An 18,830-nucleotide genomic window follows, 5' to 3' on the forward strand; every position below is an offset into this window, starting at 1 on the left:
AGATGAAGTTGACAGTGAGAAGAACTTGGATTAATTCCTGTCTCAGCATCCACAAGAAGCAGCCGAAGGTCAAATTGAGGAAGCTTTTCACTGGAGGAAAATGTAGTTTTAATATATCTTTAAGATAATAACACCAAAGACAGCAATTAGAACCACTACAAGCTGACAGTGCATCAGGGCCAAGTGAACTGAGCCCAAAACGCTACAGAACATAACAATGATGACAGTGAGCTGTCAAAAGTCTCTGTCATCGCTGTCCCTACAGGGAAGGGAACACCATGGGAAGCAAGATGACTAATATTCACAAAGGTGCAAACAACTACAGACCTGAAGACTCACTTACAGTACAGATGAGCCTCTGAAAACATTGATAAATCTATCCTCTGCAAGATCCTGCTGAAAATCCCAGTGGCATACTGTGCCTTATTCATTGTCCACCTGGCTAATGCTGTCACACTACAGAGATGACTTCATTACGTTTGAGTAATAGGTAGACAAGAGCTGATCCAAAAATCCATTTTAAAGTCAATGGAAAAAGTTCCACTGACTTTAATGACATTTTCATGAAGTTCAGAAGTGATAAGGACTTTAGGTGCCTGCTAAATAAGGGTTGCTGCTTTAAAATAAATGTAATGATATTGCCTGCACAGTGAAAGATCGTGGAAGAAAATTAAATTCCGACGTGTTTGCACTGGTCCTCTGAAATGCAACAAGCGGCTGTGGAGCTCCCACAGCACAGAAAACCCTCCATCTTCAAGATCATTTTCGTATAGGCATTTGGGAAAAGCAAATATTCTCTATGGGTCAGCTTTTAAACATATTTGCTCATGTTCTGGACCATTTGCCATTGCTACAGGTTGTCCTTACCACAGGCACCGACGCTTGAACTTCTCTTTGGAGTGACCAGTTTTTTCCAAAAAGGTGCCAGTATTTTAAGGTTTCAACCTGCTTGGGTTTTTTTCTGCTTATGAAAACAAGCAAACAAAAAAGCCAACATCACCCAACTCAAACAATTTGAGTGAATGTACAACACTAAAAGTCTCTCCTTCAAGATGAAAAACATTTATTAAGAATGTTACAGTTACACTTTTACTTTGTGCATTAGATTATTCTGACTTGCCATTTGGAATTAAAAAGCAGTTGCAAGTCTCATCCACTGCTGTGATTTATTTTTTTTCCCACTCACTAATCTTTTTCCAACTTGTCTATTTTAAGCAAAATCTAATTATTATTCCATGTGTGCTGCTGATAGAGACAGAATTATGTAGAATAACTCAAAAAGCAGATTTTTTTTTTCCCCCTCTCACATTTTAGAATAATTGGTTTCCAGATCTGGCCAGCCTGTTTGATTCTTTAATCATAATAAGAAGTAATTGTAAACCTTCAGTCAGAGCTCAGGTTTTTCCTTCATCTAATTTTCCTCATTTTGTAGGGCACAAACATTTCAGAACTTCTTCCAAGCAAATCTGATTGCTGCAGCAAGAATTTTATCCATTCATGTACTTGAAGAGGCATAGGATGAGATTTCTCATACACACAAAGGTATAGAAATATTTGGAGATTAAGATTTTAAGTAAACATTAAAAAAAAGTATGAATAAAACTATTGATAATATATAAATATTCCTTTAAACCATGAAGCTGGACATTTGGGTAGACATTTAACATTTGTTTTCTTTCTTGGGAACTGCTTTTTTTTAAAAAAAATAAATTTATTTTTCTAATATTTTTCTAATCTTGGGAAACTTTATCTCAAAGGAGAATAGCACTGATGTGATAATACTGACTCCCAGACTCACCCAAGATGAGAGGATTTTAGGAAGTCATTAGTCCAACTCCCTGCACAAAGCAGGATCAACATCGAATCTCAGACCAGGCAGCCCAGGGCTTGGTCCAGTTGGATCCTGAAAGTGCACAGCCTCTCCAGGCTAAGTTTAATTATGCTTGATTGCATTTAAGAAATGGAGTAAGATATGCATATAATGTTTGGGGGGGGTGATTTCAAGGTACTGTCACTGACAGACTTCAGTCAATAGATGAATGACAACACTAACAAAACTAGTTAAGTATTTGCTTTTTTACTTTGTATGTGCTTCTACTTTGTCCATACTGTTATTTAAATTCTAAGATATTTTAAATATGTCAATCTATATTTATTTAAATAAATTAATATATTTATCTATATTTAAAGACATCTGTATATATGTATAAAATGTGAAAAACAGCTGGGCTCCTCTAAACAGAGATTTGGTATAGCTTTTCTAAAAATATTAAAAAACTCATCCTAATACGTCTGCTATTAATATGACTTCAACCACACGTTAGCACATCAATCAATATTGTAGAACGACTCTGCCTCTTAATTTCTATATTAAAATTATTTTCAACAGTCAAAGAGGAAATACTTCAAAAGATGAAAACTTTGGGCTTCTAGACTGTACTTGAGCATTGTATTTCATATATCAAATGTATGTGCAAAGATTTTTTAACAAATGTTTTTGCATTAAAAACCCTACCAAACTGAAAGTCACTAAGTCATCCCTAGTTTGTAAATCTAACACATGACACTGCTGCCAAAAATGCTAATTCCTTTTGGTATAAAATTCATGATTACTAACAACATATACTAGTTTGGCTGCAAGACTACAACTCTGGACCTGTGATCAATGACTATTTTAAGATTAAGTGACCATTTCGGATTACATTCATCAGTACTAATGGTATCTTATTTAAAAGTTTAATGAGAAAGCTATAATGCATATCACATTTCTCAGTAAGATACATTACTATTGAATTTCAGATAGTGTATTATGAAAAATGAAATAAAAGCAAAAAAACCCCATTGTTTAAAATGGATTTTCTAAGCATATTGAACACATGAACCAGACTGAAGGCATTTGTTAAGAGGGTTATTCTTGAAGTAATTCAATCTTGTTTATTTTCACTACATATAAAAGAGTATGTCTTTGTGTTAGATCTGAAACGAGTCATTAGAGAACACGCTGGTATCTACATCATAAAAACATACATGGTGTTTTCAGTAAAATGTTTTAACATAATGGGTTAGGCAGATCCATGAAGTGACTTTGCTCCTCAGAAGTCATTTATTCAGTCTATTTGATGTGAGCCAACTCTTGTATTTGAGAAATCAATAAATGTAGAAGTTGAACTAACAATGATTCATGCTCAGGGTAAAACCTGTCAAAACTGAGAGATGTGTAAAATATTCTTTCAGTCCATATTCTTTTCATAGCAAGGAAGGGAATTAATATTTCTTGGGAGCACGGAACAAAGAATTTTTAAAAACAGATGGGTGTATCTGTTGACTCTAGTTGCTTGTGGTAAACTCAGGCAGATCTTAATCCAAATTACAGCTCTGTTCAGCTTTTCCAGCGTCTAACAGCTACTAACACAGTTTCCAATTAGGACTCCTAACAGTCCTTGCTCTGTTATTTATACAGGCTGTCCTTGTTTTGCTTTGTTTTTTTTATTATTAGGAAAAAAACCCCAAAAACCAACCCAAACCCCAAAAAACCCTAGAGCAACCACCTTATCTTTCCATTCAGCATTGCTGAGGAAGATTTATTCTCACAGATACTTGATAATACATCACTTCCATCTCATTGTCTAAAAAAAATAGATACATTACAATATAATTGTAAAACTAGCTTCCAATTGTGTACTATTTCTTGGTAACATAGTTAGTACACACAACAGATTACAGTAAGAAATAAGTGGAATTTTAAAAAAAACCCACGTTTTAAACACTGTGGGTTGTTGTTGGGTTTTTTTGTTTTTTGGGGTTATTTTTTTGGTCTGTGGGCTATTACGGACAAAGTCTTCACTTACAATGGACATTTCTGAGACATTTCTGCACATTATGAATGCACAGAAGAGAAACTGGGAGGATGTAACAGAGCTGGCAGTTTTACCACAGAAGCTTGAACTTAGGCTATATAAAATAAATTGTTCGTAGGTTAAGGGAGCTGCTGACAAATAGTGTAATATTGTCTATTTATACAGCATTAGCACACAGGGACTCCAGTCCCATGTGATGCAGGAATACAACTATGTGAAAATCAGAGTTGAGTTAAGACTTTCTAAACTGCTGGATCTTGGAAACTCAGCTGGTCAGTACCTAAGTCTTCCTAAAATAACAGTATTCATACTTGATAAGAATGACAATATTATTGAAAATAAATACTTTTTCTGTCAATAAACATTTTGTTTGAAAACCTAAATGCCCTCGAATCCATTTTTACTGAACAATAGCAAAGCACAATGTTCTTTTCTCAATACAGTCTTTGAACAAGAAGTTGAAAACACAGATTCTCATTTTTCAACTCTGGCAATTCTGAATGGGGGAAAAAGACCTATCTTCTACCTAAATTAGAATTATTTATTTTGTTTACTTATAAATTTGAACAGCAACCCTGTAAGTATAAATGGAACAGAGAAACCCAGTAAGTTATTTGAAAAGCAGCAACACCTTGTCTCATGTAGTTTCTTATGAAAAATGGAGGGTGATGTATTATTATTTTTTAACCATTAAAAAAGGCTGAACTCGCATATATGAATCAACATATCAGCTGATGAAATCAAGCACTTTCTAGAAGAAATTTTAAAAACCCTTCTGAAAAAAAGGTAAGTGGATGCATATGGACATGTATGTAACATGGTAGCTTTCATAATAGACTAAAAAAACAACAGTGGGAGCATCCAAATAGTACCCCTCTTTCCCTGTCTTTCTAATTCAGATTTTTTTACAAGGAAGAAACTGTGAGAGTTTACCTGCTGTTCTGCAGGTGATCATAGTAATGCCCCAGCAGAGAGCAGCACCATCGCCCCATCACAAATACACCAGTATAATATATAATATAATAACATAATAACACATATATAAAGACAACCAATGCAAACAAAAGATATGCAGATACTCCAGGAATAACCCTGCTACTTCGAGTAAATAGTAACTGTCTGGTGAACTGAATGCAAGTACTTACAGGATTGTAACTCAACACGGATGAAATGTGAAAAGGCTGTTTATCAGACAAATACTAAGTAAACATCAATGCCCATAATTCTCAACATAAAATAGACTCTATTTTCTCCATCTTCTATTTATGGGGACTGATAGTTATTATGTTTTGCCACATAATTTGCATGAAACCCTGGATAGAAGTGCAACACTATGTATTCACATGAATACTCACTCCTGTGGCATAGTTCATGATAGAACATACCGTCATCAAATTCATATTGCCACATTTTGCTACAAAGCACATCATCATAAACAAAGACCTTGTCTTTTTAGATCTTTAAAATACCTTGCATACATGTGGAGCTATATAAAATAAAGTAAAAAATGTGTAATAGATGAGTAGTATGCGAAGATCACCTACAGCCTATTACCTTAACAAATTCTAATCTGTCCAGCTAAAACTTCAACTCAACATAAACCAACAGCCTTTAAAAGGGAAAAATCTGAACAGCCCGCTTTCATGAATTTCTCAATAGCTGACTTGTTAACACCTAATCTTGCCATACCTTAGAGAGGAATAAAATATATGACAAAAATATTTGCAGGAAATAACTTCAAATTTTAAGGATGCATCTCACTTAAAATTCACTTCTTATTTTTCTTCCCCTCAGTGCTCTAAAGCCAATAAAAATTGGTCTTTCATGTTCTTGATAAGAAATAAAGGTGAATGGGAAAGTCATGTCTGGATCACGCTCTTATTTCTGATCTTGTAGGTTCAGGAGTATGCACGTGCATGACTTGCTTCTGGAGTCATCTCAAAATGAGTAAATGAAAGAGGAACAATCACCCTAAGCACCCAAGTAAAAACACATGAAAAACAGGCTTAGATAAAGAAGCATGTATTTCTGGAGGAAAAAGTTGATCATATAAATATTATATCAATTCTTTACTTCATAGACAGTGCTACATAAAATATTGCTGTCCATATCACTGCTGTTTTAATAAGTCATTTGTTATTCTTCTGCATGGAGTAATCTTGTTGAGAAGACAGATTTGATTTCATCTTTCTTGTGTATGTTTCCAACCATTAGCTGGTACTTCAGGTAATGCTCTTCAAAATCAGATTTTCATAAGCACTGTATAAACTATCTTATTGAAAACACCTGCACACATAACACTAAACAATGTCTTGGTTAAAATTGAGACATACTGCAACATACTTTCTTCATCCTTTGATTTTTGCAGAAAAAAAATTCAATAATTAATTTCACTGACCAAGACAACTACTGACAATTGAACATTTACTTTCCATCTAATTGATTGAAAGATAATCTCCTAATGCAGAACAGATAATAGTAATATAAGACTTCATTGAATTTTTCCCCTCATGGATTCTTCTAATCTGCAGACAAACTCCTGAAGATCCTTTCAGTGCACTCGAGTAAGCCAGTATCAGAGGCAATCTCTAAAAGCTTGACCTGTGTGTCACTTGTTGCCGTTTGTCCTCCATTTGCTGTAGACTGTAGTCAGTACTCCCTATCATTATCCTCTAAAAATAGATATTATAGCAGCAAAGTGATGACAGGCATCAGCACACAGCAGAAAAATAACTTCTTTCTCTGAGGGTTTCATTGCTTCAGAATCTCATCTTTACTTCAATACATTAAACTACAAATATTCAGGCACACTTTTGAAATATTTTTCATTCTTACTGAATGAATGATGTTTAGATGTAAAAATATTTTTCTCCTACCTTCCTGAAAAAGATTGGATTATTCTTCATCCTGATCTTACTGTAAGAATTCTTAAGTTATTTTCACAGTGCTTTAAGCTAAATACATTGTTTTATTAAAATTCTCTAGCTAAAAAAGATTACAAGTTTGAAGCCCTAATTCAGGAAGACATTTCCTTTTTTTAGAGAGTGTATAACTGCTTATGCTTCTAAACTAGAATTGAACTTTAATCTGTTTTTTAAGCACATTTCTGAACCAAAAGCTAAAAAAACCCGTACATAATTCATCTTGCATTGAAAGCAGAAAATGCTGCATTAGTAATAGCAAAGAGAATAAAGTAGGAAAAATTCCTGAAAGTTGGTATTCAAAAGGGATTTGAAAGCAGGCAAAAGAAAAGAAAAACAAAATCACAAGGAAGGGATTATTAAATCAAGTTAGAGAAAAAAGAAGGGGACTTTCAAAGAAGGAGAGCAACTGATCTCATTTACTTCTTCACTTGCTCTTCTGTGCCATATTATATCCTAGCAAGAGCATAGGGAGAACATTCCTATGATGTCTGAGAAAAAAACCCACTAATATCCAGAATAAAGCTTATTTTCCTTTCACACAGACTCTAGGGACAACTTGCAAGGTACAAGCTCCTGCTGAGGGACACTGAAGTTCCCCAATGGCAAAAGAATTTCTTAGGACCCCAGTGCTCACTCCACTGCTAATTGCAAATTACTGCAAGAACACAGTGTTTGACTTTCATTTTCTAATCAAATCTACAAATCTGATTTTGGTAGTTGTGAATAATACCACCAACAGAGTAAGAAAAAAAATAAAAGTAATTTTAACACAGTCTTTATTAAAAGCAACCTTTCCTCTGGAAATCTCAACTGGCTTGGATGCTCTGCCTCTCAGAGCATCACGTTCTTTGCTCATACCTTGACAATCTTCAAAGGAAAATAAAAAAGACATAGCACTGCTAAACTATCCCCTCTGCATACGTACAATGGTCTCCCTGCTGCTGTGTTCACACTGTCCCAGAAGAATCAGGATGGCAGGACACTCTGCAGGAACGTAAGCATTCATTTCTCAAATTAGCTCATACTTCCTGATCTGTTGCCTTGCAAAATGAGACTTTTTCAGTGTTCCCAACCAAATTATGACAAGTGACAGAAATATGAACTACACACAGTCAATCCATGCAAGTTATGGCAAAGTCAAAAAACTCAGAGAATTGATGGAAGCATTTCAGAAGTCTGGAAAACTATGGAGTACTGCAGCAAAGAAAACAGAGAAAGTACCTCTAAAATTGCCACAGCCTTCTGTTGCAAAAGAAAAAGCCAGAAGCCACAGTGCTTATGCCAGTAATACTGGCTTACATTCTGTGACCTGCTATGATCTAGATGGACAGAACCTGATGTCCAGAAATCAATTTACAACACTTTAAATTCCAAAGCAAAGAAATTTTCTTCCATATGAACTTTAGAGAACTACACCAAAACAGCTGTTAAGCCACATGAAATGGTTTTCTTCCTTCTATTAAGCATGATTTAAATGATTCATTCAATTATTACTTTTGTATTCAAAGATGGCTTATTTTCATGCAGATTTATGTCACGTTATGCAGAGGACATTCTTAATTGTGCTGAAACAACTGCAAATTTAATTAAAGTTTGCCATTCCAAGCATAAAACAGATTAAAGAAAATGCTGACAACAGTAAAATAAATATTCAACTATTTCATTTAACTCAACATTTATTTTTAATCCAAATATCAAAATAACCTTGTTTCTAATTACAATTTCATGACAAAATATCTTGAAGAAACATTTGTCTCTATTTTTCTCCAATCTGTTCAGCTGAAACACACTGGCTTATTTATAAAACTGTTGATTAATAAATGTGTTCCAGCTGTATTACTGTATGTTACAAAGAACACAGATTAATGTATGTAAACAACCATCTAAAAAACCCAAAGTCTTTACAGTCTGCAAAAGCAGAAATCCCATCAAATATATTACAGTGCAATTATAAACCTAAATCTTAACAAAGAAGGAAAAATAAGGGGCAAACATAGGTAATAAAGCCTAGAGATCTGTGGGAATTTATAACAGATGCTGAGGACACCTAACACAAAGTTACTTGTAGTTCCATAAACTGAGTATTATTAAAGACTCAACAATGTGTTGTAATACAGGACTACAAGCAAATCCTCAGTTTCGTAAAAAGTTACACTGGAATGAGATATAATGAAAGAATCTGACCTGATTCTACTGAAATAATTTGAAAATCTCCAATTAAGTCATGCTGTTTAATATTAATTTTATAGGCAATATATTTAATGATTTAGTTAACAGCTGGGCAAAGGAATAAGGTAGACAGGTGGGTTTCCTCTCATCCAGACCCACTAAGTAGCTATGATTAAGGAAGAGGGGAAAAAAAAAAGGCGGGGAGGGGAAGAAGACCAAACACTAACTTAAACCTTCACAATATTCAAAAGCATTATTTATGAAGAAATCAACAGGCTTTCCAAGGCATTACAGGTTTTGAGAATACAGAAGTGCCTCACCAGCCTAACAAGTATCCTAAGAATCAGAAAATTTGGTGGAAAAAGAGACTTTTTACCACATCTTCACAATAATATTTTCTGTAACTTCTGACAGAATTCACTTTTTTCACTCTTTGTCTATTTTTGCTTCCATCCTAAGCTACAGATTCTTCTCAGAAGGTAACAGACCTCAGTGGCATTATTATTACTTACATCTGACTGACAACATCCAGCTAATAACCAACTTTAGCACAGCCACCACCACTTCTGGAGGACGCAACAATCACGGTATGTTTCTGGCTTGAAAGCCATGAGCCCAGCTGGAGCACTTGAGAGTAAGAATCACAAACCTCATGCTATGCCATCCTGGACTACCATCACAGATTGATTGCCAAGCCCTGTTCATTTCTCATTTTAATTACTTCTTACCAATTTACTTGAGCAAAGGAAACCACTAGATGGAAGATGTAAATGCTGCAAAACTCATTCCTCTAAGTACCTACCAGCAACTGGCCTGTAAAAGGAATGAAAAGTTTATTTTTGCAACGAAACCAAGAATGAAATATGTAAAGGGAGTTCTACTGCAAAGTAATATATTCAGCATGCACTGCAAGCAATCTGCATATCAATGGACCATCTTTATTGTGGGGCAGGGATCCATCCCTGATGTTACTACATTTAGATGTAATAAAGTGTGACGGATACTTTCATGTTCTCCTTATTTTTCTAGATTAGCTATATGTGCTATTACTAAGAAAATCCCAAACAGACCAACCCCATCCAAAATGAAATTTTCAATAGGTCAAATAAGGAAATTAAGTAAGTGTGAGGGATTATTAAACTCTTTCACACAATAAGCAGCAACCAAGAAGGGAACCATCAAGGAGCAAGGATTCTTCAGACAGGAATGAAACTGGAACCCTTCACAATAAAAGCTGACAACAGCTGCAGCTCTTTCCTAGTTTATCGATATATGCATATTGCTAAAAAGGCTTGATCCAGAATCCACTAGAGTTGCTAGAAGAACACCCTACTTGGATCTAGTACGAAGTAAATGAGTCATTTTACATCAACACTTGTAGAATATTTCAGGTCAGCTTTCAGCACATTTTCCACTTTGCAGATACAATTAAAGCTGCAGGTATACAGATCAATATGGCAATGTTACCAGGAGGTCATAAAGGTTTGTATACTGACTGAAAATGAGTATTTTATTGTTCTATGAATTGCAATCCACAATAAGCTGATATTGTATTATAAATTACCAACACAAAAACAATAAGGAAACTACTGTACTGTAGTATAATGTGATAAACAATAGTAATTTTTTCTCATTAATTAACATTGACTTCTGATACTAAGGTGACAGGTATGAACAGGTATTTGTAAATTTTACTGTTCCAAAATAAATAAATATTTTTAAAAGCCCCACAACCCAAACTTGCTTGAATAACTACTGAGTATCAATCCAGAACTTTTCTGTAATGGCGAACAGTTCATTTTTTTTAACAGCACTCGATACAAACACCAATATGCACAGAAGAAATTAATAAAAAACTATCTTTGTTTGTGGTCAAAGATTTATTACAGAAAATTCTATATGACAGTATTGATTGAAACTCTTTTTGACAACACAATACCCCACAAAATATCTAAATACTACGAGAAACAAAGAATATACTGCATTATATAGTCCAAGAGACTTTCGGACTACCGAAGCCAACAATAAAACGTCCATGACATGAATCAACCTTGATTTATTTTTTTTTAGTATAGTCCATAAATGACATGTACAGCTGTTTAAAAGAGAAGGAATTCAAAAAGATAGGCTTTCACATAATCAGCTAGGAACAGAACAGTGTAAGGGTTCTTCTACACCAAAAACCAGCAAGACACTTTGAAGGAGCCATGAGCATTTACCTTAGCTAAGAACCTTGCAATTTTTCTGTATGTTCTTAAATACACACTTCACCATCATTGCATCATAAGGTTTTGGGTAGAGAAATCAAGTACATTGATTATATTATGTGGAATCGCAGACGAAACATACAAAACAAGGTTTTAATTCAGGTTTTAATTTAGAAGTTCTTTGATCACAAATAGTTGGCTTACCTGTTTAACATCATATGCAAGAAGAACAAATCTTAGGTCTGGTGAAACAGAGTATCTTGATGCTTTGAATGTTACCTAAAATGAAGTAACAATAAAAGTGCGTTTTCAATAAGAAGGATCATTTTTTCCGAATTTTCTTACTTTCTCACTGTTTTTTCTTACTGAACTTCCCATTCATAAAACAGATCTGGTTTAGAGGACCAATGTAATTTTCACAAATGAAGACTCAAATAATTCTTCATCTAATTTGCTGGTATCAGTACAATGGCAACAGATGAATCTGGCTTCAACACTAAATACCAATTAAGAAGCTGATGAGTTTTTTATCATGACTGCAAGCACTAAGCTCAAGAATAACAACTATAACCAATTCATTTACAGAGGATGAAGGAAGACACTTTTGTCGGTGTGCACTTCAGGAATGATTATATGGGAGATTCATCACTAGGTTAGGCTTAAAGATAACATACAAGAAAAAGAATAGGTGTGCACTATGTCTCTATTACTTTTCTTTTAGCAGTTCATATATAAATATTTTGCAAGACCACTTGCACTAAAAAAAACGTCTTTCTTATAGGAAAGAAAATGCTTACAGGAGAGCAAAGTGAAAAATAAGGTAGCATTGTAAAACTAATATTGCTTTACATCTATCCAAGACTACATGACACCCAACTGAATTCAGGGCTGTAATTAAATCAAGGGGTAATGTTGATGTCAGAAAGATTTAATACATCTAATGTATGAGGAAGATAAGAATGTGCTTTAAAGGATACTGAAGGAAATAATTTTAAATTAATCTCAAGACAACGATTTGCAGAATGAAAGGAAGAGAGAAGTGAAAATTGCAGATAAGAATAGAAAAAGTAGGACAGAAAAAATAACAGAATCACAAAGGTACAAGATGAAAGAAAATAAGCAAATAGCTATGCAGAACAAGATCTATCCACTATTCAAAGGAAGCCTTTCCCTTATTTTACTTCTTAAGCACCCTGTTATGTTCAGCCTAATCCCACTGCTAAACTAATGAATTCAACAGGGGTTTAAGGTACACAAACCAGAAGTCACAAACTAATACATTCAGAGTAGCTAAGGAGTTATTCCCAAAGAAAGAAAGAGGGGAAAAATAACCCCCCCAAAAAAACCCCAAAGCCAATCTTCCAATAAACTGAAAAGTTGCTAAGTTTTGATATACAGATTGAACTCAGGTTCCTAGGCAATATAATTAGAATCAAGCTATCTAAAGAAATCAAAGGGAAAAAAATAATTTTTAAGAGAAACTGTGTATTAGTTTGGTTAGAAGATAAATCTGCAGTCTTGAAGAAAGATGAGGGAAAAAATAGAAGAGCATCTTTTTGTATCTACAAAGAATCCAGAACAGGTTTCTACTCAAATTAGCTTTTATGAGTTAACTATCTTTAAGCAGAGACCATGTTAATGTTAATTTATGAGGAACAATCCCTTTTCTTGGCACATCGCTGAAAACATTCTTAGATGTGAAATTTCTCTGCTTTCTAGCAGTATATTAATTATTGTCCCACTACCTCAGTCTTCAGCAATATATAACTCAGGCAGCTTTCCAAATTCATTCTCAGGGAGTGAGGTGCTTACCATTTCATGCATTTAGTAAGAAGCTTCAGTCACTGATTATGCCATCACAAAAGTAATGATGCACTTAATGCAAACACCTGAGTAGCTCAGCTACAAACTATTGGCAGTTTGAGGCAACATCAGCAACAGCTACTTGCATATTCTATATACAAGTATAGAGTCTTGTAGATCTGAGATTTAAAATCATTTGAATCCAACTGAAGATGACCTTGTTCATTCAGCTTGCACTCACCTGGAAAAATTCTGTTTGCCTCCAGAAATGCCTCAGACACGTGGTGTATGCGCAATGCCAATAAGCTATAATCCCTTGATTGCAGGTAATGGCTTTGGCAAAAGAGTTTTCTTTTTGTTGGTATAATGACATTATTCTTGTTAAAAGGAGCACAAAGCTGCTTCCTACTTTTTAATGCTTCACTTTAGAAAAAAGAAAATAAAAATTAGACCAGGAGAAATCATGTGCACTGTCAAAACTGACAGCAATCATGATTTCCTTAAATTATCATATAAACATTATTAGCCCATTTTTTAAACTTGGATTTACAATCAAGCTTTTAAGGAAATATATGTTTAATTCTAATAGGATTTTAGAGAGATTTAAGTGATTTAAAGTCACTTTAAGGGATTTACATTTCCTTAAGAGTTCTGGTTTGACATTTTTTTTGAGGAAGATAAGCACAATTTTGGCAATAAATTCAGAAACGGTCTACTTGTATGCACAGAAGAAGCCTTTCTAGATTAAAAACAGGGGAAAAAATAAAAATCACCTGACAAATTCCTCCTGCCTAACATGGCAAATAAGTTTACAATCTGTGAGTTCACTAAAACGAACAAAAGATTTTGGTTTTTCCCCATAAACATGTCTATGGTATTTCATCAACCATCAGATGCCTGACTCTGACTGAGGAGATAGGATCAGCTGGTGATGGACTTAAAAGAAAGTTTCAGTCCCTGCTGTAGGAGGCAAGATGTACGCCAGTCAAGCCCTTGAGAGATTGTCTATTGGGACATTCACTACAGGGATTAGATATATTTATTCATTCATTAAAAATAAGTTTGTGAAGACTCTGACCCCAAGGGTTTGTTCTCTTCTCCGAAGAACATATTTTTGACTTTTAAAGAAAGTGTTGGGAAAATATCATATTGGAAACAGTGGGAATTAAGAAACTTGGTGTTCTTGTTATCAAAAATCCAGAGGATGGCTGTTTTGATATCATGTCTGCCTATCTGCAATTTTTCAAGCTTCTTGCCTTGTCAGGAGCTATTTAGACTTCACTCAGGAAGAAAGACCTAAATGCTGCCCCTTATGACTATGCCTCTATGGTTTAGCTGTGCTTGATGTCTAAGAAACGTAGCTCTGGACAAATAAGCTCTGAAACAGGGAAAATATAGCTGGCTAATTAGACACAGTCCCTGGATGCAGAAGCAGGGCTAGTTTCTTTTTGCATCACTGCACGGTATCAGCTAGTCAGGAGACTGGGCATAATTCGACACAGTACTGCACTCTGCACTCCATATACACTCTTACCCCCTTCCCAAACCACAATGGAGGAAAGGCAGAAGAGAAGGAAAAAGGGAAGATAATGTCCTCATGTTCCTGGTATTTGTCAGTTCTACTTAGGCACATCTGACTTAAAATCCCTACAAAAACCATAACCCGTATGCAACTAGAAAACACTTTGACTAGACAAATTGTGGGAATCCCTAAATTAGTTGCATTTCACACTGTTGCAGACAGCTTTTTAAGCACCTGCCCACTGTCTTCCCTTCTTAATTCACAAATCTGTCATCCATTTTTCCTGTATTGCTGAACTTGACATCATTTCACTTTTTCAGACATGAAAGAATGATCCTACATCTGATCTTGCATTCCTCATGCAACCAAAACCTCCACTGATTGTATAATTAGGCCTAACCATACTAAGCATTGCATTTCTAGGATTCTTTGAAATACCTCATGTGCTAAGAGTTTTAATTCTTCTCCTGACAGTGATGCATGATGTGATGATGCCATGGACAAGCAATGACTGCTGGTCTCCTTGTCACCATAAACTGCAAGGGTAAAAGCCAAACAGAGGCAAAAGGCCACACTGCATTTAAATACTCTTTTGCCCTTCAGCTTTCCAGCTTTCTCTCTCATCCATATTCCAAATATGTCTTGCTAAACATAGTTTTGCATGGCAAGAAAGAAGATGTGAACAGCTTGAGGCAGTAAGTGTGAAAGCAAAAGAAAAAGCAATTCTGCAACAAATACATGTAGGAGACAACCCCCACTTCCCTACACACAGTTGGCTTTTCTTCCACCTTTCCATATGGATGATTAAAATGGAAAACAAAATTCTGATGAACAATATGTTCTCACGTTTGATTTCCAATGTCAATATTTTGCACTGATGACTTTTTTTTATTTATTTTCCATTTTAAATCTGTTTTGCTGTTAACAGAGATGCCTGTTACGATTTGTTTAAGAAAAGGTTTAGGCTATGTTTGGGTTCTGCATCCTCAGTAAGGGCCCCTCAGTATCAGCTCCTTTTTATTTCTTCTGTTTTCTTAAAACCTGGTTCTGAGTTATTGATGTACTGGCTACTCCCTTCATCTTTGCTCTATTCTTTTACCTACTATAAAATGTTGGGTTTACTACTTTTGTGGATTTTAATTACCATAACATTTAGATCAGCACCATATAGTCTTTCAAAAATATACCATAGAGCAGACAGATGGAAGTTACCTATAATAGTCTAGCTCAGAGCTGTAAGAATGTCAAATACCTTATAGTACTCTTTTTTTCATAGTTTCAATTGGATAGTTTTAATTGAAATAATATATCACAGTTAAAACTGATTAGAGGGAATTTTCACTTTTGTGGAGTTTACTTTGTTGTTGTTGGGTTTTTTACTTTAGTCTTACCCATCCTTCTGTTTCAGTTTCTTGTACTTCTACTTTCCCCAGACACTTAACATAATCCACGCTACCATTATTATCCTTTTCCAATTATTGTTTTATGCTCACTTTACACATATTTAGGCTTTTTTTTTTTTTTTTTTGTTATTCATCCAGGATAAAATATTTTAAGACCTCTAGGATGTTACTTTAAAGCCTGGTGGCAATACTACTGCTTAGGAACTTACACATCTCTCTATCACATACTTACATCTCTATCAGGATTTTAATGTATAACTGAACATCAATGTATACGAGTTCATTAGCATTCATAGGTATTCAGTTCAACTTAACAGACAGGCATCGATCAAATGGCAATGCATAAGAGGAATCGGATGGGACAGAATTACCCTAGCTGCAAAATGAGAAGGCATCTGGCATGTAGCAGTTTCCTAGGGTGGTACCAGCAACCAAGGGAACAACTAGCTTTTCCACCCATTGCCACTGCTGCAAATGAAAGGAGAAGATGGACCACAGGGTGGTCAGACAAGAGAGCAGCTGAGACTGGAGCCTAGCAGAAGAGCTAGCCTTGTAGCAGTAAAAACAGGGGACCTCTGCGAAGAAAGCCAGGTTGTAATTAGAAAAATGCATGATAATTAGAATGTTGAAAAAAATGGCTTTCTGAGGTTACATTTCTTAATGCGCTATTTTTTGTGTCACCTTAGCATTTAATCTAGATCCAAAAATGCTGCAATGCTATGTGTTGCAACTGTTAACACTCATGTTTTCTAACCAACACAGAAGATGAACGTGCCTTAAAACATGATATAAGCAAAACTCTGCCCTATGGATGGGGACCATCCTGGAGAGGTGGTTCCCAAAACACACAAAACAAATTCCCCCAAACTCACTTGAAACTCCTTATGCAGTCCCAAGATACTTTCACATACATGAGGAGGTGTCATGGTTTAACCCCGGCTGGTAACTAAGTACCGCGCAGCCGCTGGATCACTCCCCCCTCACCCACAGGGATGGGGAGAAGAGTTGGAAAGGAATGTAAAACTCGGGGGTTGAGATAAGAACAATTTAATAATTGAAATAGAATAAAAAAGAAAGAACTAATAACACTGATGACAATAACAGTTATAATGAAAAGGGGAAGGGAAAGAATAACATCCAGAGGGAAAGGAAGAAGGGAACACGTGGTGCACAACGCAACTGCTCACCGGCCCAATGTGCAGCCAGTCCCCGAGCAGTGACCTGCCTGCCCCGGCCAGCCCCCAGGGGCATATACCAGGCACGGTGTCCCACGGGATGGAACGCTGCTCTGGCTTGTTCGGGTGAGCTGACCTGGCTGTGTCCCCTCCCAGTTCCTTGTGCCCCTCCAGCCTTTTTACTAGCAAGGCCTGAGGAACTGAAAAGTCTCATGTCAAAGCCAAAACACAGCACCGCACTAGCTCCTAAGAAGGTAACAGTCCATCCCAGCTGAAACTAGGACAGGAGGTGATTTTAGAAGATAAAAAAAAAAAGACATGAACAGACCTGTGCAGCTCAAAGGAGCCTCACATCATTGACTCCCTAGTAGAAAACAACGTCTAACCAGTAAATCACAGAATTTTCTCCGTCCCATTCCCCATCTTTGATATAGTGAACCCTTAACTATTTTCTATATCAAGGATATATATAGATATCAAGTTGATATCTATATCAACTATATCTGTATCAAGGAATCATCTCATCAGGACTATTATTTAGAGAGATCCCACACAGAGAGCTACCCTAACCTGACAGGTTGCAGTACTGTCTCCTGCATTTTTTATATTGAAACCTCCTTCACTTGGACAAAAACCAATGGCAACCACCAAACCACAGTGACTGCAAACCCTTCCATCTGTCAGGCTTTCCTATCTCCATGCATAGTGGTGCACTGCAACAATAAACCCTACCACCTAAAAACCCCTCTACTGAAAAGGTTTTGCTGAGGGGTTATTTAATGTTTAGAGGAGCATGGCAGAGCAGAGATAATGTTAGTGTTCATAACCACCTATTTACAACATGTGTGGGTCATTAAAATATCCACTGTTGCAACAATTACTAGTATTTATGTGGTTATATAATGTTGTTTAATGTATTTACTATTATTCACCCTTTCATTAATCTTTTACTCAAGGCTTTTAAAATATAAGCATGTAAACTACTTTTGCAATTAAATCTACATTAATCAATAAAGGAACTACAATTGCACTGAGATGCTGCACTGAGTTTCCCATAAAAAGAGGAAAGGGGTGTAGTGATGGGGAATACAAAACAAACAAAAAAAAAATCAAAAAGAAGAGAACTATCAACAAGAAGGACTGTTTATGAACAACGGTCTGTAGAACACCGCAAAACAGTCCCTGCCAAAAGCTTTGCTTGGACTAAAACTCTCATTCTCTGTGTTTGGCTGCAAGGCCTGCACAGGGTTTTCACAGCTGAGCTGCCACAGCCTAATCATGATTCATGAGCCAAGACTACTCCTGCTCTTCTCACCCTTCTGATGCCATCCCCTAACTAGCAGGCAGCAAGAAGTAATCCTTCTCTCCACCCTTGTGTGAAGATGATCCACAGTAATACGACAATACAACATACTCTAGGGCATACTCCTGGCCAGCCCCTAGAAACAGGTTTGCAACTCGGTAATACTTGTTTGCTGTGCACTAGGATGCAATTTCCCTTTCAGCTTAAAAAGAGCTGTGGAAAGGCGCTGAAATCAAGGGGGAGAGCAGGTCAGGAATTACTGGGTTCTAGAAGACAACAAAGCATACAGCTGGGGGGAATCTGCTGTAAATACAAGACCCTATTCTAAAGTTTCCAAACTGAAAGCAATTATACTTGTATTGTCAGGCATCGCAAACAAATCAACATCCTATTATTTGGTGATTCAAAATATGTCCCATCATCTACTCTCCAAAGGCTTAAGGAGTCACGCTAGATTCATTTCTGAC

General features: G+C 35.9%; 1 protein-coding gene across 3 annotated transcripts in view; it reads right to left on the reverse strand.

Annotated features, from left to right (window-relative positions):
* Positions 1-18,830, reverse strand: part of DPP10 (dipeptidyl peptidase like 10) — a 548,347-nt gene that overhangs the window by 130,021 nt on the left and 399,496 nt on the right. For all 3 annotated transcript variants that reach the window (XM_055812868.1, XM_055812867.1, XM_055812869.1), the window contains exon 5: positions 11,362-11,436. In XM_055812868.1, the coding sequence (XP_055668843.1) occupies positions 11,362-11,436 (75 nt within the window). The remainder of the gene's footprint in view (positions 1-11,361; positions 11,437-18,830) is intronic.

Source organism: Falco peregrinus, chromosome 8 (assembly GCF_023634155.1).
Source record: "Falco peregrinus isolate bFalPer1 chromosome 8, bFalPer1.pri, whole genome shotgun sequence".
Taxonomy (NCBI): Eukaryota; Metazoa; Chordata; class Aves; order Falconiformes; family Falconidae; genus Falco; species Falco peregrinus.